General features: G+C 44.9%; 2 protein-coding genes across 2 annotated transcripts; both read right to left on the bottom strand.

The window, feature by feature from the left end:
• Positions 1–7,196: 7,196 nt before the first annotated feature.
• On the bottom strand, positions 7,197–11,642 carry LOC115395987 (vacuolar protein sorting-associated protein 26B-like). Its single transcript, XM_030101713.1, has 6 exons — positions 11,324–11,642; positions 9,308–9,464; positions 8,397–8,561; positions 8,146–8,321; positions 7,914–8,056; positions 7,197–7,816 (listed from the first exon to the last, which is right to left on the bottom strand). Exons 1-6 carry the CDS (start codon positions 11,544–11,546, stop codon positions 7,673–7,675), a joined length of 1,008 nt encoding a protein of 335 aa, XP_029957573.1. The 5' UTR covers positions 11,547–11,642; the 3' UTR covers positions 7,197–7,672.
• A 4,912-nt stretch (positions 11,643–16,554) lies between these two features.
• On the bottom strand, positions 16,555–24,193 carry LOC115395914 (junctional adhesion molecule C-like; the record flags this gene model as incomplete). Its single annotated transcript, XM_030101598.1, has 8 exons — positions 16,555–19,230; positions 19,327–19,381; positions 19,455–19,584; positions 19,662–19,761; positions 22,866–23,068; positions 23,664–23,816; positions 23,893–24,006; positions 24,103–24,193. Coding segments are annotated over 8 exons (882 nt in total), but the record flags the coding sequence as incomplete, so codon positions are not given.
• Positions 24,194–26,067: the final 1,874 nt, after the last annotated feature.

Below are 26,067 nucleotides of genomic sequence, written 5' to 3'. Positions count from 1 at the left end.
CCCGAACATTTCTGTATAGTAACCTGTCTATACATGGATTATAACCCGGAATATCATAAATTAGCATTTTTAGAAGAACTATTGAGAGAATCTCCATTTTGTCCTACATCGTGGGAGGTACCTGAAGACGCACGCCGTGATTGTCATCCACAACAGAGGATCGAACAAAAAAATGTCTGACCTATCTTTTTCCGATTCTTATTTTTTACAGAGTATTTAATTCTTGGCAATATTATGACTTCATAGCCACAATTTATCATTAGATAATCATTCCCATGGTCTGTGGGGTCTTAACAATTTTGATTATTATTGAATTTTGATGTTTTGTGCTGTGAAGCACTGTGGCAATGACATAATCTTAGATTGGGTCATATCTGTGTGGACATGACACCTTTTGACAAGTCAATGTGTTCGCTGAAAGATACATTCTCCTTCTGTGGAGCAAACATTAGGCATGCTCACTAGTGCTCAGTTGTTCTCAAAGTTCGAAGCAAGTATGGGCTTCTGGCAAATACCTCTGTCGAAAGAGTTGGCCGTCCTCACCATGTTCATCACAACATTTGATAGATTCCACTTCAACTGTTTACCAATTGGTATTTCCAGCGCACCTGAATATTTCTAAAACATGGTGGTGACAGAGGTAGAGTCATCTGTCACGTGGCAGATATCCTGGTCGGGGGATCCACCAAGGAGCAGAAAAGTCAAATTCCTTGGATTTATTGTCTCAGCTGGAGGAATGAGTCCTGATCCTGACAAAACCCGAGATGAAAGAGCCAAGCAATGCAAGTGAGCTTATGAGCTTCTTCTGAATGGTGAATCAACTGGAAATTTGTTCCAAACCTTCCAGAGAAGAACAAACCACTGAGACTTGCTTCCATCCAAGAACATGTGTACTGGAGGCATAGCCAATAAAAAGTGTTTCACTGTGACCCAAACAAACCACAGAAAATCTTTGCAGACGCCTCTTCGTGCGGGCAGGGGCCAGTGATGTTACAGAAAGAGGGAGATGTTGGTTTTGCTTCATGATCATTGACACTTACAGAGTAGCGCGCTATGAAGTCCTGGCTCTCATCTGTGCCTGTGAGAGGTTTAATGACTTTATTCTTGACCTGCACTTCGAACTGATCACAAGACAGTGAGTCTACTGGGAGGACAAGCTTCGAATGCACTTCCAGAACAGATACAGATTTCGTATGCACCTCACACTATAAAGCACACCGCTGGCAAAACTCTCACCACAGCTGACTGACTGTGTACTGCGTGGAAGGCTGGCCGGATCATAACAGGATCTGTAACAAGCGCAGCAGGCCTTTCTGTATCTTTGCAGTCAGCAGTATCCAGCACCGAGCAGTAGAGGTGGGTGGACGAGTCTTCAAGCTTCATGAACCACTGTCTTTATTTTCAGAAGCCACTAGATGGCACTCTTTATTCTAAGAAAGAGGCTGAAGGACTGGCAATGAAGTATGTTCTCTCTCAAACATTTCTTGAACAATTAACACCAATGATTGGCTTCAGAAAATAAAGACAGTGGTTCATCAAGGTTCATGAAGCTTCATCTGCCCATCACTGCCTAGCGGTGTGTTTTTATCTGCTTGATATTTGCTCAAACAACCATCGAAACTGCTCCGTGTTGCACCGGTAGCAGACGGCTCACCGCCGGGTAGCAGTTCTAGGTAGCGCCTCTGGGTAAAGGTAGCCTATCACAGAGATTTCTGAAAAACTCGCTGTTGCACGATGTGTGGTCATCTCAATTCTCAACAGATTTTGCTCTCACGCAGGTTCTATTGAAAGGTTTTTCTCAACCACTATCCAATTCTGCTTGTTTTGGTTTTGAGGTCCCAAATTCCTGCTTCCTGTTCTGTGCAGACGTCGTTCATGCTCTAGGTGTGAGGGAGCACACACGCAGAGCAGATAATCTGCTAGTATAACATGATCTGCTGTCTTCATCGCAATCCGAGCATAAGGAGGATTTTTGGACCCATGTTATCTTGGATAATGAGACGTGCACCAACATGCAATAATTGTCAAGTCATTGTACAGACAGGTGGAAGCTCTGTTGCAACCTTTAATACAACAAGCTTGAAACATTCGAAAAAGTGCCACATTAAAGAGCTCAAGGCTTTTTAGCCAAGAGGAGGAAAAAGGAGTAAAAGAGCTGGCAGTAATGGTTTAGGATAGAAGAATAGTTGCACAGACTCTGGCATTTAGCTCAATCCAAGTCACCTTTCATGCCAAAACTCCTACTGGATTTGTGCTGTTCACATGCACACTGTTTTATTGATGGTGTGTGTGTGTAAGATGTTTAGACAGTTGCACTTTTTGTTTTATTTCAAAAACCTTGATTTGTTGCTGCATGATTAAGAATGTATCTAATTGATGTTCTTCAGATGAAGCAGCACTTTGTATTTTATTTTCAGAGGAGTAATATCGGAGAAATGTTCCCATCTGTGTGTTTCAGTCTTTAATCAAAGAGATACGGACAGTCAGTTTTGAACCCATACAGGTCCATATTTGTTTTAAGGATGGGATTTTTCCTGTGAACAGGATTTCCTGTTTTTCTGACTTTCCGAAATTTTCTGGACATACATTCATACATTTGTACATTTCATATTTGCCTGTAGTGATGACTTCATTACAGAAATCAGCAATCACGACAATATTATTAAAGCAAACAGAGTTCTGGTATTGAAATAGTATACCGGTATCGGCAGATATCCAAATTTAGGTATGGGGATTGGATTGAAAGTGAAAAAATGTGGATCGGTGCCTCATTAATCTGTGAAAGTTATCCAGTAATGTGTCTGTGCAGGGTTTACATTATAAACATTGCTTTAAAAATACAATATAGGATGCCTTTGCATAAAAATGTCACAGAATTCTTGAACTAATTGACTGAAAAGGAAAAGAAAAAGATGAAAATTGGAATGTTAAAAAGAAAACAAGCTGTATTTGCCCAAATGTAGTTAGTTGACCAACGTCAACTGAGTTGATTTGATACTGTAAAAGTATTTTGAGTGTTAACAGCTAAGAAGGATCAGTGGGATCATTCTGGCTTCGGTGAGAGGGATGTGGTGTTGTCTGAAATAGTACATGGTGTTACCACTAGAGGGCAGGCCATGCCTATGTTGCTGTCTGAGTGATGCATGCTGGGGACATGACAGGAGTCAGAAGAAGCTCAATGTTGCAGCCAGTTAATGAAGAGGCTCTGCAGCCACTCAAAGCTGCAGTCTTGATGTGCAAAAGAGCCCAAAACAACAGCTCTGTGCTGTTCGCTTTGACCTGTAGAGTATGAACAGTCTGGTTTGTTCTTGTTCAATTAAAAAACTAAAGTAGCCTACCTGCTGCAGGTGTTCATGTTGAAGTCAGTGGTGCATTCAGGTAACTATCAGCATGTAGGAGCTCACAGAACACAACAGATAACAGTATGAGCACCACAGCAAAGATGCTACAACATCTAAAAGAGCTGAAACAAAACAAAATATGCATTTTAACTTCAAACATTGTGTAAACAGGGCCAAACACACACAAGCTTCCATCCATACATTGGTTAGGAGGGGTTCAGGGTGACTTTAAATCAAGATGGCAGCAGTCTTGAGGAAAACAATGATATCACTGAAGTTTCTGACTTGCATTTCTCACTAGAAGAATTACTCTTGGCCATAAAAAAGGGAGGACAACAGCCCCAGGAACAGATGGTCTGACATATGACATGTTTCAGTATGGAAGTGAATTAGTAGGATGAAATACTGCCGCTGATGAATCACATGTGGAGAGAGGGAACTCTCCCAGTCACCAGGAAGCAACCTAAAGCAGGAGCAGACTGCAAAACATGAACGAATGGAATGTAGAGACTGCAAGAATCAAAGAGAACAGTGATATAGTCAAGTTTTGGATGCTTGAATACAGTCAGTAACACTGAAATATTTCAGTGGTTAACACTCATTTAAAAAAAACAAAATGGTGGAATTGTGGTTTATTGTGTAACCAAACTACCACTTTTTTAGCCAAAACTGCAACACTCCATTTCAGTCCATTTGAATGACTTTTGCATGTAACTTTGTGGGTTTCATTCCTGCATGTTCCAGGTTCCTGCTGTTTTATGGCTGAATCTCTTTTACGTCTGGCTCAAGCTCACTGTCATCAGAACTCAGGCAGCACGGTGGCTGAGTTGTTAGCGCTCTTGCCTCACAGCAAGAAGGTCCCAGGTTCAATCCCTGGACCATGCCCACTGCTCTATACGGAATGCTTCAGTGGCATCGATGGATGGGTTAAATGCAGAGAACAAAATTTTGTTGTACATTCACTGTATAATGACCAATAAAGTACCTTACCTCATCACCTATTAGCCTGGCTCCTTCCGAGATCATTAGAAAGTAGTTCCCTGATATGTAGACAGTCACTGCTTCATCCATGCTGCATGATTTAAACTGGTTCTGTGCAGACTCGCTGTCTGGTACCCAGCAGTTGATGATGTTAATTGCCTGCTGTAGAATTCGGCGGAGGACAGACCTGGTAAACTGTTAGGCATAATTCTTTTCAAGCTGTGTTTGCAATGAAACTTTTTTATCACCTGACAACAAGAAACTACACTGACAGCTTGGAAGATGTAAACTCCACACAGAAAGGACAAAGGCATGGCTGCTGCTTGAACCCCAAAACCTCCTGCTATGAGGTGAGAGGTGCAGAAACTGATCAGTCCTCAATCAGAGGCACTGCCGTCCGTCCAGGACGAAGACAGAGACGGAGACAAATCAGGCCGTGTGGTGAAAGTGAGGAGTGATCTGGAGGTGCTGGTCCCTGAAGTGGTTTAACCGGGTCCCTGAAGTCCTTGTCCTCACTGCTGATAAGTGATAAGTTATATCTATATAGCAGCTGCTCTCTGCTGATGATGAGGTTCACTTTTGTTTACAGTGAACGGTCTTCCTCCTCCATGTGCAGAACTCCAGAAAACAGAGTCAAACGCCAGAGAAATCACAGCACCGCTCCACTCTTCTTCACTTCCTCCCTTTTAATTCAAAGTATACAGAGTATAAAATGACTTCAATCCACGTTCATATACAGGAAGCTCAAACCGCCCAGGAGCAGGGCTGCAGTTCCACTCCACGTTCACCGCCTCTCTCCTCCAGACGCTGTGAGAGTGTGAGGAGGATGAGGCCTTCCCAAAACTGAAAAACCACTTTCTATCCTGACTTTGGTTTTCCTTTCAGAATCATGAGTTAAGTCTCAGGAGGAAAAGATCCCTTTATTGGTTTAATTACATTTCATTACATTAAAAAACTCTGCAAACTTGACTTTTCCAAGAATTATAACAACAAAAAAACAAACCTGAATTAATTAGATTTCTTAAAAATCTACTCCCCTTTCTAAATGTAAGACTTTTTTTTTCCAGAATAAGTGTTGACATGAAGGATAAGAATTTCCGGAGGGAAACGTTTGGCGGTCCTCATCATCCCCACATGACGACAGTATGAGTGCTGTTTTTGTGTGAGCAGGTGGAGACAGGCGCTGATGGTGTGGAAATGATTCATGTGATCAGGACTCGTATTTACATGCGTTTGCACCCAGGGCCCATATTTTACTTTGAAATCCCAGGAAACGAATGTTTCTTCATCACGTACGAACATGCTGTCCCTGCATGAAGGATCTCACACGCCGAGCGAGACGATAACTTTCAGTTTATGTTTTTCATCTTCGCTGTGTTCGGATGTGTAACTTCACCATTTGTACCATTAACACCACGTTTTGAGCCATGATTTTGAATGTCACTTTTCAGGACACTTCATGAAGTTTTGAAAATTGCTGTTGTGGGGTGGGGTGGGGTGACCCTTCAGTGGAAATAATAAAAGAATTTGAGTAAATTCATAAAAACTCAAATCAGACTTGATCAATTGATTGGTCGGTCATGCAGTTCTCGAAAGGAAAGCACTTCAGTTCATACAAAAGCTCAAAATGTGGTTATAGAGGAAGTGTATGGCACCAGTCTTGTGCCCATGTAACTTCGTTTTGATAATCTGACATTACACAAAAAGTACTAAGTAATCAGAGTGACTGATGGGTCATTGTGATATTACAATAATAAAAATCAAATAATTCCTCACAAAGCAGGTTGATTTACGTGAATAGAAACAATCCCTACAAAACCTTTTCTCAGAGAAAATACAGCTTTAAGAGTACCAACATTTAGAAGTGGAACAAATGGGGCTTAAAGGTTAAAAAGGTGTGAACTGGGTAAAAAAGCGATTCAGGAAGAGGGAGGCACGGCGCGGGAACATGATCCGGTGTGTTTGTGCGTTTCCTGAATGGCAGGCTGATGGGAGGAAAGCGTTTGGCATCGTTTCCTCCCTCCTGAGTCCGTCTGACTGCTTCTCCTCCTCCATCGGTTCGACCCTGGTTATAAACATGGACCTCTGGCAAAAAAATAAATACTCTATCATCATCATGCCCGTTTCTGGATGAAAGCTCTGGAATGTATGAAAATAGCCTCTTATTTTTGTTTCTCAGCTTTCATGGTTTGATTCTGCTCTGCGGTTTGGTGACGTTACTGAGCCAGCGAGGAGCTTAAAGGAATACTCCGAAGATTTTGGACCCACGCCCTATCCCTATCATTTACAGAGTTAGATAAGCTCATAAATACCTTTGTTGTGTCCGTTTGTCCAGCCGCAGGCTCCCAGCTGTTAGCATCGTAGTTAGCTTAGCTCAACTACGGCAGGTGAAGAGGAGGCAGAGCCAGACTGAGAAAGTGGACAAAATCCTCCTTCCAGCGGTCCAGGGGACGGCGTATTAGCACGTGAAGTAAATCCGAATGGTTATAAAGCATTTTAAAAGACGTGTTATCTTTTCAATCCGTTAAAATAACGTTTTGATCCACACAAACCTGCGCGTGCGCAGTGCTCCGCGGAAGGATATACCGGAGCACAGCAGTAGAAGCATAGACTCAGCCGCTGTGCGCCTGGTATATCCTTCCGCAGCGCACTATGCTTGTGCAGGTCTGTCTGTATCAAAACACTATTTTAAGGGATTGAAAAGAAAGCACGTCTTTTAAAATGTTTTATAACCATTCAGATTTACTTTGCGTGCTAATACGCCGTCCCCTGGACCGCTGGAAGGAGGATTTTGTCCACTTTCTCAGTCTGGTTCTGTCTCCTCGTCAACTGCAGTAGTTGAGCTAAGCTAACTACGATGCTAACAGCTGTTAGCCAGGCACTGGACAAACGGACACAAAAAAGGTATTTATGAGCTTATCTCACTTTGTAAATGATAGGGATAGGGCGTGGGTCCAAAATCTTCGGAGTATTCTTTTAAAGGACAGCGAGGGTTAAAAAAACCCTCCAGGTTTTACATTCATACAGAGAGGTTTGACAGGAGACCCAAGTGCATCTAGCAGGTGACCCCGGATGAAGGACACACACACACACACACACACACACACACACACACACACACACACACACACACACACACACACACACACACACACACACACACACACACACACACACACACTGCAGGTGTTTTCTCGTCTGTGTGTGACAGAAGAGCTAGCGCTCGGCCGTGACGTAGCTGGAAACACTGAGAATGAGCTTCGGTTGCAGCCGGGCTGACCTCCGACCTCCGACACGTCTCATTCAGTCCTCAGTGACAAGCCGGCGGCGACGGCGGCGACTCTGGCCCTCTAGCTGCCGTCCTCCTCGCCGTCCGCCGGGACGCCCTGTGGCTTCTCCGGGTGGGAGGAGCCTTCGAAGCGCTGCGAGGCGATGGCCGCTTGGTGGGACATGCTCTTCCTCACGATGTCGCCTTTCCTCCACAGAGTGATCTCCTGCAAGCACAGCGGAGGTTTAGAGTCCAACAGCGCCACCGTCAGGCAGAGGCTGGACCTCTTCTGGGTGTGTGTGTGTGTGTGTGTGTGTGTGTACCTGCTGTTTGAAATAGCGCCGCTCCTCCTCGTCGATGAGGACCAGGTTGAGGTAGTAGCGCACGGAGAACTTCTTGTTGACGTCCCTCATGGTGGGCGTGAGCTCGTAGCCGGCCAGGAACAGCCGGATGGGGATGGACTCTCCTGAAGCGTCACGACACACAGCCGCGTGAAACAGGCGGAAGCAAAACAAACAAAAACAGAAACAAAACAAACACGAGACGCTCCTCCACCTCTGACCGGCGCTCCGTCCATGATCTCGTACTTGGCGATGGTGTCGTTCTCGTGGTACACGCTGGGCCCCGTCCCCGTCGACTCCCGCTTGATGATGTCGATCTCCATGTGTCTGATCTTGATCCTCACCAGCAGGAAGTAGATCTTCCCCACGATCACGTCTTTGAGGTGATACCTGCAGGAGAGGAGCGATCCGTCAGCGCAGCTCGTCCGGACCTCGTCCGGAACACGGGACCAAAGGGAATCCTACTTGGACTTGTTGTACTCGAACTCTATGTGTAAACAGTCCTCGATGCCCACTTCCATCTTGATGGAGGAGTTGATCTCGGGGTAGGTGCTGAGCGTTTGGACCACGATGTCCTGCTCCTTGCTGATGTCGTTGAGCCTGCGGCCGATCGTCGCCCTCAGGAAGTACCTGCAGGCACAACAGCAGCTCAGGAACCCGAAACCAGCCAGTCCAAAGGAAGCAGGGGGGATTTGACTCAGGTTAACGATGTGACTGAGAGACAGATGAACGGAAAACACCTGACGGCCTCAACAAAAAAAAAAAAAAAAAAAAAAATCCATTTCCATTCAGAGAATCTGGAAATAAACTGAAGCAGTTCCCTCCTCTGGCCACTGGGTGGCAGTGTTGAAACCTATCCTCCAGCATGAACAGACAGGTTCTATCAAACCCAATCAGAAAGCATTCAATGAATCCTTTTTTAACTCTCTGTCTGATCTCTGCGTGTTTGTAACCATGTGCATGATCTCACTCAAATCATCCTATTTTTCACAAAATATGCTCAGAAGTCATGACAGAATGTGGAGCTCATGTTTTTTGTTTGTTTTTTTAAGAGAGGTGATGATCTTTGCACAAAAACGGAGAAGCAGCTGATCTGGCTCTGACCAAAGGTTACAAAATCTACTGTAAAACTGCCTGAGTCATAAAAGGACGTGACTCCAAGCCTCGCCGTCTCTCCATGAATCACTTCATATTTTCACCACAAGCGTCTCAACGTGGACAGACGCCACACAAAAACAGTACGCTGTCCTTTTCAGGGATTTCTTTGTCCCATTCCAACATGCTCACTGATCTCTTGTGTTTCTAACTGAAGACGTTCACTGAGCAAGTTACTTCACAGCCGAGCCTGACGGGACGGCGGAGGCCGGCGGTCTTACCGGAGCTTCACGTTCTGACCCGTGTACGACTCGTACGGCTTCTCCACATGTGTGAACTCGAAGTCGAACGTCTGCGACTGCGTGAGCTCCCCTGGCCGAGCCAGGTCCTTGACCAGCGACACGAACTCATGGTGGTTCCCCCTGTCGTAGTACAGCTCTGAAACACACACACACACACACACACACACACACACACACACACACACACACACACACACGGTTGGTGGAGTCTGGTCCTGTCGGGGAGGGAGATCTTCATCTGTTCCATTTTATATTTTAAACTATCTTCTGCAAATTTTATGCATATTGTGATTTTTTTTTTTTAATGCTTTGTGGCTTTTTCCACTGAGAGTTGAAATAATGAGGTGAAAAGAGGAATCAAACTTTCTTTATATGGTGCCGAAATGAGGACAAACTTATGTCGTGCAGCCAAAATTCAAATGCCAGTTAAGCAGAAAAAGAGGAAAAGGAGTGTTCGGCCATGAAGAGGAACTCCTCACTGCTGCTTCAAACTGTGCTGAACGTGCAGAAATAACTAGTGAACAGAGTGCATGATGGGTAGGACAGAAAAAGCCGTGGGACCGAAGAAGAAAAAGAAGAAGACGACGGCTCCGTTTAGCCGGAAGGGGCTGTAACCTCTGTGCAATGAAGTGCAGATCGTAACTGTTCTAGTCCTGATTCTTTCAGACACACAGATTTTATCTTAACCACCAGTGCTCCATCTGTGTTAAAGACATCAGCAACAATGTGAATTTAAAGAGATGTAAAACTGCCGTCAAGAATAACTATGCTCAGATATGTATTTCAAGACCCTTTTAGAAAATAGCTGAAGCCACACTGATAATCCCTCCACAATTTTACTTGACTGAAGAGAAAATGTTATTTAAAACACAAAGACTTTTAACATGTTGAACAAGGTGATACGACACATATTAAAGCACATAGCAGTATTCTAACAGTCTGAACCAGTTACAGAGTGCTGGTTTTGTACTTTGAGTTGAACAACGTAGATATTCTGTCCAACTGCAACAAGAGTGGTTTGAAAATCTGCTCAGGAGAGTTTTCTTCGTATTATTGGACTAATTATCGAATGGTCTTAGACCGTTTACAACATATGCTTTACTAGTGGTTCTATGAGTTTAGGACTACGGACTGTTCTGAGTTAAACAATAGCGCTGTACATATTTTAGACTAATTTGGAAGTGACAATTTAAATCAAAGCTTTTCCAGGGTCTATTTTGACATTCCACATAGGATAGCTGGGAAACAAAGCAACTGTATGTACACAATTACAGTTTCTACAGTGTAAGCAAAGAGATATGAGGTTACTTTTACAGAATAAATCAATACAAAATCATTCAAAGATTCCAACATATATCACACATTTTTGTGTGATCAGAAGTGCTTTACGTGAACATCAATTACATGTGCAACTTTGTGTTTAGTGTAATTATGTACAAAATAAACCTGTTTTAGTGCTGCCATGTCCTCAGAAAAGAAGTGTAGAAAACATGCAGATCAAGCGCTGATTTAGTGTGTTTGAGAACTAATACACCGTTCACTGGGTAATGTTTAGGGTATTAACATTGTGGTTAATCCTGATGAACTCCTCCACCCTATGGAACAACTGTGTAAACATAAACTTTTTTTTTTTCTACCAAGCTCGTTTGGATTAGAAAACTATTCAGGGAAGCGGTCATACATGCTATTAATCTAATTATCTGATCTCCTGTGTTTACTATTCGACCGAAATACAAGTTATTAGACATTAATAACGCAGACCTGCAGCAGGTTGACGCTGATCCCATGGCTGCTGCGTCAGCTGACGTCAGCTCGCAGCACACGTCAGTCACGAGACACTTCAAAAGGGACACTTGTTGTGCCGCCGTAACGAGTAACGAGACGCTGTAACGACTCAGTAAAGACTGCCATGCTCCCCGGAAGGAGCGGGCCAGCCCGGCTCCGGGGCCGACTCTCTCCTCCCGGGGCGCACCGCGGGCCGCGGCGGCCTCTCACCGATCTGCCCGACGAACTCGACCTTGATGCCGCCGTGCTCGAGCCTCTTCCCCGGGTACTTGAGCGTGACGCTGACCCTCCCGGACACCGTCTCCCCGTCGTAGAACAGAAAGTAGCGGTCCTTCCGGCCGTCCTCGCTCTTGTGCTCGACTTTCTTCCTGGTTTCCGCGTCGCTGAGGATTATGTCGATGTCCGCACTCTGGCCGAACCCGAAGAAGCTCATAGCGGCTGGAGAGTGGGTCCGAGGCGGCAGAGAACGGGCCCCCTCCTCCGGTTCCCGGTGCGCGCTGCTCGCTCGGGGTGCGTGGAGCAGCGCTGCTTCACACCACTTCCGGTTACAACCGGATCACGTGACACAAACACAGTTTGTCAATTTTTTTAATCCTTTTTTTTTGTTTTTTGTTTTTTTATGACCCAAATGCTTTTAGACAAAAAGTAAAATATACTGTAAAACGTCACATTTTTAATATTTATAGAATATACTCTTTGTTTCCAAAGTGACGTCATCCTAATTTTCTATCTTTGAATGAAACTTTATTGCACAGATGAACGTTCACAAACAACACGTTTTTATTTTATTTATGCTTTGCGAACTTAATTTTTTTCAGAAACATAAAACAAAATTAGTGCATTATAGAAAAAAAAACAAATACAATATGGCAATAGGTCACTTCACAGTAGATGTTTAAGTTACTTTGTATTCTATTCCGTTCCTTTCGTCTGTTTAAGGAAAACTTTAAAGTGTGAAAGTGAAATAAGAACAACATCAAAATATAATAAGGTTTATTTGTACATAATTTTGTAAAAGCTCCAGTTCTGTGGGAATACGTCATTATCCTCCTCTCCGTCCTTATTCATGTACCAATGAGGAAACAAGGTCACCCTTAGGACCAACGAGACTGCCTGGTTTGCTTGTTTTAGCCCACGAGCCCTATGTTTGACACCCCTGCTTTATGGTATTCCTGTCATGAGATAAAAGTTCAGTAGTCTCAATATTAACCAGTGATGTAAGAGACAGCCTGGTTTGAGAAACCAGTTCAAATCTCCATAAGTCTAAAGAGGACTGTCATGACCAGCTCATTGGGAAAAAGAAGTAACATAAAGACCACGGCGTTGAATGGCGAATGAAGTTATCTGTTGACAAAAGTAAGAAAAGTAAGATATAATGAGAACAAAAATAGACTCTCACCTAGAGCTATCACAACACAAAACACAAAGGCCTAATGCAGCAAAGGTTCCTGAATCCAAAACTAAACAAAGAACCAAGTGCCTCAATACCTAACAGAATATCGCTGACTACAGGGGCACGTGAGCGTTGCTGGTTGCAGCCAGCTGCCGGTCGGTGATCTGCCAACCGCTTTTATTCCTCCAGGTGGCTTCGTGCGATTGGCTGATGGGACTGAAGAGCTGCTTTCCAGTCAGGCTCCGCAGGTGCAGGTGATGAACCAATGTTCAGATCCTGAGAACTGCACTCACACAGACACACACAAATCCAACAAGGAGAATCGAAGTCAACAAGACTGAAAGTTAATGTTGTTTTAATGTGCCTTCACTCTCACAGAGCCCTGCTCTCTTCCTATCATGAGCTTTTTCCCTCTGAAAATCAGACAGAGTGACTGCTGACCCACATTCATCATGTGCACTGACATTTAATGGCTCACAGCTCTCAAAATAACATCCTGCACTTCTCCCAGGGAAGGTAACTTTAGGCAACATTAGGTAACATCAGCACGAGCCTGGACTCACTGTGGATATCATCAGCTTGGGTTTGTTTGCACCAGGCTTGAGCAAGATTCTGAATTTGGAATTTGATTTCAATTCTTTTGATCCCAGAGGACGCTAAATTGATGCATCTAAAGTTCTTCAAAGGTTTTATCATTGACGCCACATCTTTCTGGTCTGTTTTCTGCAGCAATAAAGCTCCTCTCAACAGATGCAGAGAATGCAGGCACGGCCACAGATCTGCAGGCAAGTGCAGCCAGGTTTGAAAAACTGCTCTGATTTTCTTTCCAAAACATCCTCACAGAGTTCATTCTCATGTTTTTAAGAAATGCCAGAAAAGTTTTTCTTCTGTGTTTTGGGAATGTAGTGAAAATGCATTTAAAGATGAAAAGAAGAAAATCTTTTCTCTTCATTCTTTGTGATCCAACATCCGAAGATGAATGAATTTACTGGTAATGGCAGAATGAAGGTCATTTAAAGCACATTCAAACCAGATTTTAAATACTTAGCTGATTTCTATGTAAGATTCAAGACATTTGATTAATTGTATTCCTTTTTTTTTTGCTGTGTTTCTCACTGATCCTTGAGGAGGAAGTGTTTGGTCACAAGTTGATCTTCTGGTAGTGACGATAAGTCATTTTTCTTCCTGAAATAAAATCACAGAGCATTTCCTTTTTCTCTGGAATGACCGGACAATTGAGCGCTACCAAACTACTTCCCATACAATAGGTGTTATCCAGTTAAACAGAGAAAGTGGCACAATGTGACTGTTTTGATTTTTTTCTAATTTCATGAAGAGGAACCTGAATTGTTGACAAATTTTCTTAAAAAGTCATGAGCATAGTGCTGAACTGTTCCTCTGAGGTCCAGAATGCTAGTTTACACCTAATCATGTTACTGAAACTTTTCTGGTTTGTAATTAAGTTAAAAGTCACAAAACCTTTCAAATATTTTGTTGCTTTTGTCCAAAGGTCAAAGTCAGAGTGCTGTACGTACAAGACACAGTGGAATCACAATTCCATCTCACTTAGTTAGAAAACTGAAATGTGCAATACATAGTACAATAAACCTCTGAAATGGATAGTTGACAACATAATAAAAAATGAATGAACCATATAAAACAGAATAAATTGAAAATAAATGAAGTAGGAAATAGAAATACACAGAGAAATGAAACGCTTTCCCACTACTGTCAATTATTTATTTGCATTTCTGACTATAATCATTTTTCAATCAAATGTAATATAACTTGTGCACAGAACCATAAATACTACTTTCTCTATCTTCCTTAAATAAATAAAAAACAGTAAAAAAGTAAATCTCGGCCTCTGATTGAAGCACCATGAACTCAGAAAAAGTGCTCAGTCCTGACGAACTGATACAAGTTAAAATTATTTGTGTATTACAGAAGTCCTGCAACTTTATTTAACATAGAAATCCAACAATCCCACGCAACAAACAGACGCATTTCATAAATATAAACTACATTCTCTCCACTGTAACATAGAGGTCTGATGATGTGATGATGCCTTTTGGCCACTAGAGGGCAGAGTTTGACCACCAGATAGAGACTGCACTAACAAGCTTAAAGCTTTTAAGCTCCTGATAGTTTTTTTCTCCATTTTTCTTTTCGTTTTTTTAAAGTCTGAGCCAAAAATGAATCCTGAACCACATGATAAGCAGATTAAACAATATTTTAATTTGTTCTGCATGGTAGATGGAGGCAGTGAAGATAGATAGATAGATAGATAGATAGATAGATAGATAGATAGATAGATAGACAGATAGATAGGTCAATTATTAAGCATGAAGACCATCCAGACCGCCTCTCTCTCAGGGTCCTGGTGACGTTCATACGTCTCGCAAAGAGAAAACCTTTACAGCGTCATGAATCCAAAACAACCACAGGACTGAAACCAGGACCCCAAGCTGGACGGAGGTCATCAGGGCCCGTCTGACTGAGACACCTGCAACCATGAAAACGTGTTGGGCTCTCTGGAAGGTGTCTCTAGTCCAGAAAGACCCCCAGCTTCCTGCGAAAGAAGAGGGCCTGCTGCACCAAGGTGACCATGACCCTGTCCCAGCTTCCATCAGGCGTGTCTGTAAACAGCATGAGATACGATGGACGCTAACATCTGTCCTGAAAATGTAAACAGACTCAGTGTGTGTGTGTGTGTGTGTTCTCCCGTGGGAACGAGCCTCCTCTTAACTCTAATTATCCGTGTTGATTTGTGAAAGCCATGACGAGGATCCTGTTTTTGTGAACGACTTTATGATCCAACGTGACAACAGTTGAATGTCTCCCGGCGGACTCCGACGCAACAATGTTCCTTCAGAAGGCTGACTCACTTCAGCTCCAAAAGAAGGAGCAAAGAGAGAGAGAGAAAATCTAAATTTGACATCTGAGAGCTTCACATGAGGGAAATCTGCAGCTGACTGAAAACTTTTAATAGGGCCAGTTCAGCAGCCACCACCCCCCCCCCCCCCCCTCCCGGACCAGCATCCCCTGCTCCAGCAGGGGCTCCTCGGACCGCCGTCTCCTCGGCGTGTCACTTCGTCACGTCTTGCTGTGATATTTTCTAAATGGGAAACATCCTTCTGTCAAGTAGGATTTTCTCCCGTCTGGTTCGTCCTCGCGGTGGCGTCGGCTCTGCCCTCACGGAGAAACTCCCCCAGCCGACAGCCAGCCTGGATTTCACTGTCTGACCAGATACCTTGTTTTATCCCTGAATGTGAAAATTTCAGGTTTAAAGGAGGAAGCGCCTGATTTCTCCGTGCTCTCGGCTTGTTGATCTCTCCAGTTTATAGCCACCTCTGTGAAACACGAGCTGTCAGGAGCTTCCTGGGCAGGAGAGGCCTGACGCAGGGGAGGAACACACCAGCGCGGCGAGCCACGGCTCTGCTTTATCTCAGCCGCTCGTGGATCCGCACACCGCTTCCAGACCTCTAATGAGTCTGTGGTCCACTCAGCAGCGGCCTGCAGTGTCTCAAAGCGTCCTTCACTTAAAGATAACTCAGGACGAAGTCTGCTCCCGACCCTTAAAAACCAGGTGCTTTCTCATGCCAAGCCTGGCAATCCCTTCTTAAATTGATTTCACTGCGAATTAAATAAAAGTGTCCAGTAGCTCTGCTGCAAACGGCGATATATCACCCCCCCACCCAGCTCATTGATTATAATGCTCTTTATCCAGGAGGCGGCTGCCAGTTGGCTCAGTCACCAGACAGGAAGAAGAAAGCAGTTTGCAGCGCGGAGAGTGGAGATGGCTTAACTCCCGCCGGTAGATTACGGCTTTGGCTTGACGAGGCCGCAGTCCGTGGGCGGACCCTCGCCCTCCACCGGATTTCTGTTGGTCGGGACGGGAAAGTGAAGGAAACACACACCTGCGCTGATATTAGAAGTGAGTTTTATTAATCACAAATAGAGTGGTTCCAAAACGAACAGAAACAAGCCCAGCAGGCCCCGAACAGACATTCTCTATGTGCGTCTGGTGCCAAAGCAGAGCTCACACACACACACACTTCCTGCTCTGGGCTCCATAATTTTTTCTTCTTGATTTTTTTTTTTTTTTTTTTTTCTGGCCTAATAGTGCTAAGTGTCTTTTACCAAAAATAATTCCCACTATATATAGGCACTAATACTTCATCGCTACTTCAACATGTCTACACCTTCAAATCTATGAAAAACAAAAGAAACAAAAAAATTATTTACACATTTGCAGATATGTAAAGACGGGAAGTGGAAATTTGCTGAGTCATCATTCCTCTCAAACGCCGAGCTCGTGGTCGAATGAGCGGAAAGCCCGGAGCCCCCGGCGGCGCGGCGGAGGCACGGCGGCGGGGGAGCGGGACGACTCTGAAGGCACTTAAGAGGAATGAGCTTTGTACAGACGAGGAGGAGATTCACGCCGCCGGCGGCTGGCGTGCAAAACGACGGGCAGATCGTCTCTACCACGACCGACTGGCGGGAACCCTTCACAGCGGACGCAACGCGGCGTCTCCGCTTCGGTCACGATTCATTCAAACGGGTGATGGAGGAGTCAGAGTCGGAGTGGTGGAGCCACATCCACCAAGCTGGAGGAGGAGGAGGAGGAGGAGGAGGAGGAGGAGGAGGAAGAGGAGCAGCTTTTCTCTTCATACCCATCAACTCGCTCAAAATAAGAAAAAGGCTGAATTAAGCGTTGGTGTGTTCCTTTTAAAGAATGATAAAATACTGAGAATTGAGACAAAATGTAGACAAAGTTTTGTAGATTTAGAAATGTTGTGGTGTCTATATTAATCTTGATGTGAAATTATTTTACATTTTTCCAATAATTTGGCCATCTTTCTAAAAATGTTTTCAGGATTCTGTTGAAATATTGAAATTATTTTTTTTTCCAAATGTGGAAAATCATTTAAAAATGTTGAAAATGACTTTTAAAGACAGTTTCACTGAGAATTTGACATATTGAGGCTAAAGTCAAACTAAAGAAACCTCCAAAGTAAAATAAGTCGGACGTTTCTTTTCTTGTCTTTTAGATCTTAAACTCCAGACGTCCAGCTTTCTCCTCGCTGTGGCTCCAACACAAACCGCCGCTGACTCCGTTTCCTCGGTTCAGTCTGACACATGGAAAGAGTTTCATATCGCCTCACGAAGGATTTCCCTCCAGTTTCACCACTTTACATGATCTTTAGAGAGGAAGAGAGAAAGAAAAAAAAAATCAGAACTATTTACAATCAGAACAAGTGTTTCCGGCCTTCCAGACCCGGAGGATCTCCTCAGAGCGAGAACATGGAGACCGACTCACGTAAACAAAGAAAAACTCACTTTATCGAGTGCAAACTTAAACTTTTAAACCTTGAATGAAGCCGAGATGATATGAATTATGTTACAATGTAAAAAAACAAAGACAAAGTGAGTTGCAGAAACTTGAAATTTTTTCAAATAAAATTTAAAGTTGCTTAAAGTTTTGAGTGAACTGAACCCATAATAATAAAACAGATTATTAAAATGTGATTGGTTTTAAAGAAGCTGGACTTAACTAAATATGCAGCTAAAAGTGTTTAAATTTAGAAAGTGATCTTGACATTCTGCTCTTTCTGCAGACGTAGCATGCATGAAGAAACGCCTTCAAGTCCTGAAAAGTTGAACTTTGCACTGTGAACTGATCCGGCCGGCCACAGCGAAGCCTCTGAGGGGCCACTGTGGCCCGCGGGCCTCACGTTGGATCCCCCCCCCCCCCCCCCCCACCGGCCATCTGCCTCCTCCGGGTCTGGGAGGTTTTAGCCACGCACCCTGTATTATCACTACTATTTACCATGATAGCGTCATACTGAACGACAGCAAAAAACTCCCGACGGCAACTTCAATATGTACAAGATGAAGAGAAGAGAAGAGAAGAGAAGAGAAGAGAAGAGAAGAGAAGAGAAGAGAAGAGAAGAGAAGAGAAGAGAAGGACACTTGAACTGAAGGAAACAACGCAGCGCTGACGCTGGAGGTCAGCGGTTCACAGCATTAGACTGGCACTCTTCAAAGCCTCGTACTAAGACTATCTACACACACCAACATGGAAGGCCGTCACAACGGAAAGCGCAGGTACTCCACAGGTACGACCGCCCGTCTCCATATGATACCCCCTTTTTTAATGTTCGCCCGATCGCAGAGGTGGTAAATGCTTCCAGCAGAGTGGTTAAAAGTGTTACACAATTTTATCCACAACCAAATAATAATAATAATAATAATAATAATGATAAAAAAAGGAAAAAAAAAAACAACACATGTTAGTATTTTACAAATATTTAAAAAAGTAAACCTTTATCTATAGGCAATTTTTAAAATATATTCCATCAAAAATAGTCTGACAAATTTCAACAGTAGAAAAGAAATGTAGAAATGAGAGAAGGTCTGAAGCGAGATGTGGACAGTAGAAAGGTGTGATGACGGGAGGAGGCCGACCCCCGACCCCCGACCCCCTCCCCCCCAAACCGGCGAGTGTTTAAAACCATGCAACAACGCTAAAATAAGGACTGGAGCCGCCCGTCGGTGGTTCTGGGTCCGTCCTGCGAGGTCCGGCAGCTTTGGCAAACGGTGAGTGTCGGATGTCAGTCGTGCTGAGACTCCCAGCTCAGGGCTGCGGCGGCGTGGAGGCGGCGCGGCGGCCCCTCGGCGTTCCTCAGATCACAAACGAAGACTTGTGTCGGAAATCCCCCTGCGCACACACACACACACACACACACACACACACACACACGGGGTTACAGCGTGAAGCTGCAGCAGCTCCTGAACCGTCCCCACTGCCACCAACCTCGTCCTCCGTCCTCACGTAGTCCACGCCGTCTCCTTTCGCCGGGACCTTGTAGCTGAAAGGACAGATGGGTGAGGTGAGTTGGCGTGCGCGGACCTCGTGCACGAGGAGGCGTGGGGGAGTCTTACTTGTTCCCCGTCTGCTTCTGGCTGGAGAAGTAGCCCTGCTTGTAGGCGCAGCAGATCCCCACCGTGATGCAGAGCAGCACCACCACCACCACCAGCACGCCCAGCGCGATGCCCACCACGTCGATGTCGTCTGCGGAGACACACAACCGTCACACCCGGAGCCCGGGGACGCCGCCGAGAGCCCGGCTCCACCTGCCGCTCACTCACAGACTTCCATCTGCTGCGGCGCGCACTCGGCGTATCCCGCGTCGTTCTTCGCCCGGCAGAAATACTCGCCGGCGTCTTCTTTCCTCACCGCGATGAACTTCTGCAGGGAGGAGCACAGACGGCGGCGTTAGGCCTTCGCATCACTCAGCTAGATCATCTCGGTCCAAGTTTGATTCTTTCCCCTCCTTCTCATTGAATTTGCACTCAGTAATAACCGGAGGATACATCGATACACACCTTGAATTATGAAGTAGAGTCTTTTCACGCTGATCTGACTCAATAATGATCGTGAGGTTCTTTTGTGAGGATTTTAGCCACGAATGCACTTTAAAATGTGCACATTCTGGACATTAAATTGTATTTTTCACCAGAAAGTTTAATTAAAACTGGCTTTATTTTCAGATTAGAGCCATTTTAAGGAATTACTGTTTACAACATTTTAAAAACAACATTTTAATCACCTAAACTTCTCAAACAAAACTTTAACTTTTAAATCTAAAGGTTATTATTGGTGTATTTTATCAGTCCGGCATACTGAAGGGGAAACTAACGCTGCTGCCTCAAACCGTAAGTTACTGAGTTTGATGAGTTTGACCAGTTTCCGAGACAACAACACAAAAAGAAAGCTGGTCAGTCATCGGGCTGGATGATAATTCAATAACAATATATATTGATCGATAGATGAGTGGTGCCATGGGATAAAGCAGGATCAATAAAAAGATCAATAGAAAAACAGTTTTCCTTCCTTTTCATTTCAGTTTCACACAGCTTCATATCAGTACTTCCTCCCAACCAATCACAATGCTGTGATAATTACTGATATCAAGAAGATTATTTGTTTTCCACTGATGTCTTTTTTACTTGTTACTAGAAGTCATTCTTTTCTTTTCTATTCTATTCTATCTATTCTATTCTATTCTATTCTATTCTATTCTTTCTTTTCTATTCTATCCTATCCTGTGGAAAAACCTGAGTGCGAGCTTCCTGTGCTCCTCTGAGTAGACTCCCCTCCTGTAAACCTCTGAAAGGTAAACAGGTTGACGGAGAGGTTCTGCTCTGGGCCAGTGGAGAATGTGAGTAATTCTCTCAGCTGAGAGCTATTTCCAACGCGACATGCTGGATTCTATTTGTGTAACTCCAACACTTCGACTGTGATGCAACGACGGACGGCTGCCAGTCAACATCACGGCGTTTGATCTCACACATATCGCCACAAATTACGGAGAAAAACCCCGAACACATCAGAGATGTGACGAAATGCTGAGGCAGAGGCTCGTTTCTCCCGTCATCCTCATTATCGTTATCGTTTAATGTCTGGTCTGAAGGCGCGAGCGGCGCTGCGTCCAGTTCATGTGTCTCACACAGAGGAGAGGTCAAGTGGCGGCGGAGCCGGCGGCGCTGTGACTGAGCTTTAAAGGCAAGCGAGAGCCGCCCGATCAGAGGTCACGCTGGTCCAGGCCCCACGCCGCCTGACGAGGCGCTGCGGGTCCGACGAGCTCGCCGCCATGACTGGCACTTCATAAATCACCGTCAAATATCTGCAGTTTCGAACAGGAGTGGCGCGTTGCTGCAGAAAGCAGCGTGTCGGGAGATTCAGGCTTCCTGTTTTGTTTGAAAATCCACCCAGGATGTTTTAACTGTTCATCTTTTGAAGCTAATTCATTAAAAAAAGAGAGAGAGAGAGAACTCGGTTATTTTGGAACATGCAATATGCCTACTATCACAGCGAGCGGTTACATAACTCAGTTTTATGACTCACTATTGGTGATATTTACTACAATTCCCCCCCCAAAAATAATCAAACCGTCATTTTTGAGAAAACCGTCTTCAGTGTTTTTGTTGTGAAAACAGCAGGAAGGAGTGAGAACCGGCTGCAGAGTGAGGAGAGAAGCAGAGACGTTCGAACCACGGCAGCTTGTTTAAGAAGCAGGAAGGGAGACAGACTGGCTGCTGTCGGCTACGCACACACACACACACACACACACACACTGAATTAATGAGGGACGTCATGTGGAGCCGATATGTGATCAGAACAGGACCGTCAGCCTCACTGCAGTCCTGCCTCCACACACTCCATCCAGGAACAACACAATTAAACCTCACTGATAACACAACTCAGATAAACTCATTCACACACCTGGAAACATGAACATGTGAGGTTCTGTTGTTTTCTTTCAATAGACCACAATCTTTGAAATGTCTCCATGGAAATAAAAATAGTGCTGGTGTCCACAATAAAATATGAATAAATAAAAAGTTTTGGGGGCAAAACAAACTGTAACCTGCAACTAATCTCATGTGAAAAGTGCATCTCAGCAAATCTGGCTTCAAAGGAGCAAAACATCAAGGTGTTCATGTTGTGAGAAGAAATGTGGAGCAGAAGCAGGTTTTAATAAGAGACACGTTCCGGAAATCCTGAACAAGTTCGACCTATTTTAATATCCTGCACTTTTATAAATAACAACTCATTTTTCATCTGAATGGAAAAAATGTATTTTAAAGATTAAAGCGAATAAATCAAGTTTTTAAAAAAAATCTTCTTCACAAACTCCAACAACCTGAAGTGAAAATCTATTTATCTTTTAAAGCTTCTACTCTACTTTTAACACATGTTAACATGTAAGCAGCTCGTTTGAATGTCAGCTGTTCGTGTATTTTTTTTTAATACTGGTTTTTAATTTTTTCTTGTATTTTTATTTGTAATTGACTTTTCAAGGTGTTTATTGGGATATATAGTTTGGGGAGCTGTACTTCCATTTGTTTTAAAGTGCCTTTAAGAAAGTTTAACAAATATGAGAAATAATCATTATAAATTATTATTTTAATACAAAAATAATAAAATATACAAAATATGTTTAATAAGAAAATTAATGATATAAATACTATCATTTGTATTTAGTAAAAATAATTTAAAAAGTATCTCAAAAGTATTTTTTTTATAAATAAAGATGGAATGGATATGAAGAGCAATTTCAAGGTTCCATGAAATATACTGAGGAAGTTAAAGAAAACATGTTTATTTGCATCCCTAAATCTAAAAAGAAGATTATCTTTGCCCTTCATTTTACATATTTGCTGAAATGTGATGATGCTAATGCTAATGCTAATCACTGTGAACAGGAGGCTAGTTTTGACTGGAGCCTGTTGCGGGCTGGTTTTGGGCCACGGGCCGGATGTTGGACGACCCTGGATGAGGTTACTGACCAGCGTCCCCGTCTCGGCGCTGAGCGTGTACGAGGAGTTGAAGAACTTGAGGCTGGTCTTGGGGTCGTCGGGGATCTCCTCCCGGTTCTTGAACCACTGGTACTGAGACTTGGGGAAGCCCTCCTCCTCCACGCAGCTCAGCTCCGCCGACTTCCCGAACGGCACCGACTTCGGGACGCTGCATTTCGGCACCACCGGTTTCACTGCGGCGACACAGAAAACATGACGGTCACATCGAGTCTCGACACTCCTGATGCTCCAGAAGCATCGTAGAGACAAGCGAAAGGCCGAACTGAGCCAGACGGAGCCGGACGGAGCCGCCCGGCCCGTGATTGACGGCCGCCGGCTCCCCGCCCTGACAGCTCGGGACCCGGCAGAATCCGTGGCTCCAGCCAGAAACCTGCACCAAAACACGCAGCGCCTGCTTTCTTTAGCACGGCGAGCCGGAGCAGATGCAGTTTCAGAGGTTTCCCCTTATAGCCGGTCCACGCCCCTGCAGCTGGGCAGGTCCGGTCGCAACGCATCCTCGCATGTATGCCAAGGGGTTGGAGCGACCTACAACACGGTCTCATCTTACAGCATCCAACGTGAGAATCACCAGCGCAGGACGGGCCTCCGTCAGGGCAGAATCACGGCTTCATGTAGACGTCTCCCGTCTCGGTCCAGTCCACAGCTGCTGAACGAGTCCTCCGTAAACAGGATGCTAGCTCACTGAGCTAATCGAGACGGTTCAACAGAGAGGGTGCTGCAAATCTACGACAGGGTTTCTAGAGTTTTTCTCTTCTTTTCGTTGAGTACCTCTCACGACGAGGTCGATCACGATCTCGTCGAAGGACTTCTGGTCATCTGCAGCGGTGACCTCGCAGCGGTATTTAGCCGTGTCCGACCTGGTGGCGTTGGTTATCAGTAAGGTGGCGGGCTCCCTGATCGTCGCCCGGTTCTCCAGGTCGCCTGTGAGGGGAACGCATGATCAGAACGACCTCCGGGACTCGGACTGGCCTTGTGTGTGTTGTGGTGTCCGCCCTACCTGAGATCTTCTTGTCGAAGTACACGTAACTCGGCCCCTCGCTGGTGATCTTCTTCCATTCGATCCTGGGATTGCTTGTAGAAATGGACTCGATCAAACACGATAACTCGATCCCTGCGGGGTGGAGAGGAAGGAGCGGCACGAGCAAATTAATTCAAGCCTGATGACTGTTTGGGGTATTTTTGGGGGGCTTTATTCACGAGCGCTTACTATCAAACTCGTCCGTCCACGGTGAGTCATTGCTTGTCCTCAGCACCACGGCTAACACGCTGAAGTAGCCTGCAAGAACAAACACAACAAAACAAGAGCCACCGTCAGACCGGAGTTATCCCCGCGATCTCACGCTATATGTGCAGCACCAGCTGACATCCAGCCGTGCCGGCCTTGTTTCAACATTCTCCTCGGGGACGTCTGCAATTTGCTGGCTCTCCTTAAATTTCACAAACACAACTGAAGAAGAGACAGAGCAGCCAGTTCCACGTGGCCGTGATGCCTCGAACACGCAGACGCCGTTTGGCCTCGTTCTGTTACCGTCCGTCTTCCATTTTTAGTTGGTTAAACCACTGTGTGTGTATGTGTGTGTGTGTGTGTGTGTGTGTGGGAGTATGTGGGCTCAGGGTGGGGGAGTTGTTTCTATGCACAGTGGATAATTGTGCAGGGAGGCATGTGCCCTTTTCAGGGCAAGCTCACCATGGCAGTAGTTTAACTGCCTGCCGAGCCCTCTTCCTCTCTCTCTCTCTCTCTCTCTCTCCCCTCTCTCTCTCTCTCTGAGGCCTAATGCTCCTGCCCATGTGGGACTAATGGTGCAAAAGCACCCCAGAATGATCTGAGGGGTAGGGCCCTGGGTGGGGGCACTGTTGAATCATTCTGACAGCCTGTGGTCCACAAACAAACCCATGCAAAGTCACTTCCACTCCAGTGTTAACGAAGGAACACGCTCATCAACACTCACAAAGGCAAGAAAACACGGCCAGGCTCATGGAGGCAGCGGTCACACACAATCTATTTCCGTGAATGTATTACATGGAAATGCATCAGCTCAGCTGGGAGGCGCTTTCGCATGAGGACTACTCTGTTTGCTCGATTTAGATGATCTAGAGTAATGATCTGGATCAGACGGCCATTGTGCAGAGATAGGATTATAACATCAGCGTAATCTGAGGCATGATCAAATGTATCCACCAGCATTAGAAGGTGAGAGGTTGTTGGCTTAAGATCCCTGGATCAAACTGCTGTATCTGTGTGTCCATACATCACGGGCAGCTGTTGTCACGACGGGTTATCTTTGGGTTCAATTCCACATATCACCCTGGCTAAATATCGAAACGCTCTTGAGCAAGACGAGTTAATGTCTTGATTCTGTCCCACCGAACGTCTTACTGGTCTGATGCTGAACAAATTCTCTCAATCGTGTCTCAGGCTTTCTTTCAACTGTTGCTAGTCATCAATTGACAGCCTGGCTGTCTTTTCACGGATAACCAGTTCCCTGGTTTTCACTGATCGTGGTACTTTTCTGAACCAATTTAGTTGATGCTGTTGCTAGAATCACAGAACAACAACTAATTGTTGTTGTTCCCTGGTGAAGCCCCCTCCCCTCGGCCCCCCTGCGTGCCTCATACACTAGGTACAGTCCGACGCTAATTAGCGATGGAAGGGGCTCGGGGCCTCTCTTTCAAACAAAACTAGTCAATCGGGGATAACCTGACCTCTGCCAACTGTCTTGGAGTCTCCCGGAGTGTAGGGGTCACCTGCTAAAGCAGACGGGGTAAGCTGATTAGCCACGGTCTTTCTGGAGATCATAACAAGACGACAGCTTGTTTTTAGCCGGCGCTGGACAGGGACAGCATTGCGGGAACGTCAAACGAAGGTCACACCGCCGTCTGACAATGACCGCCAGTCACTTTGTTAACCTGAAGCACATGCTTGCTCTTTATATGGCAATTCTAGGATCCGCTTGTTAATGAGACAAACATGAGAAGAGCAATGCTGTGTTTTTAATGATGCTAGTAGCACAGCTAACACGCTGGTTCAGCCCCAAGCAGAGACGTCGCCAACAAGGAACCAGGAGTCACTGCGAGTCGAGAATGTAAAAATAAGTGAGTGCAGTGAGATGAATGCGACTTTTTCAGCTAAACCCTTAAATGTCAGTGTTTTCTTCAAGTACAAAGCGCTGAT

The sequence above is a fragment of the Salarias fasciatus genome, chromosome 10, assembly GCF_902148845.1.
Source record: "Salarias fasciatus chromosome 10, fSalaFa1.1, whole genome shotgun sequence".
In the NCBI taxonomy this organism is placed as follows: domain Eukaryota; kingdom Metazoa; phylum Chordata; class Actinopteri; order Blenniiformes; family Blenniidae; genus Salarias; species Salarias fasciatus.
This window is presented reverse-complemented; position numbering and strand designations above follow the sequence as displayed.

What these genes read in the sequence shown, in the direction of transcription:
- LOC115395987 (XM_030101713.1), bottom strand. Translation starts at nt 11,546, where the DNA reads ATGAGCTTCTTCGGGTTCGGCCAGAGTGCGGACATCGACATAATCCTC. An exon ending in CGAGTTCGTCGGGCAGATCG is followed by an intron (nt 9,465 to 11,323) that starts GTGAGAGGCCGC and finishes TGTGTGTTTCAG; the next exon opens with AGCTGTACTACGACAGGGGG. An exon ending in GGTCAGAACGTGAAGCTCCG is followed by an intron (nt 8,562 to 9,307) that starts GTAAGACCGCCG and finishes TTGTGCCTGCAG; the next exon opens with GTACTTCCTGAGGGCGACGA.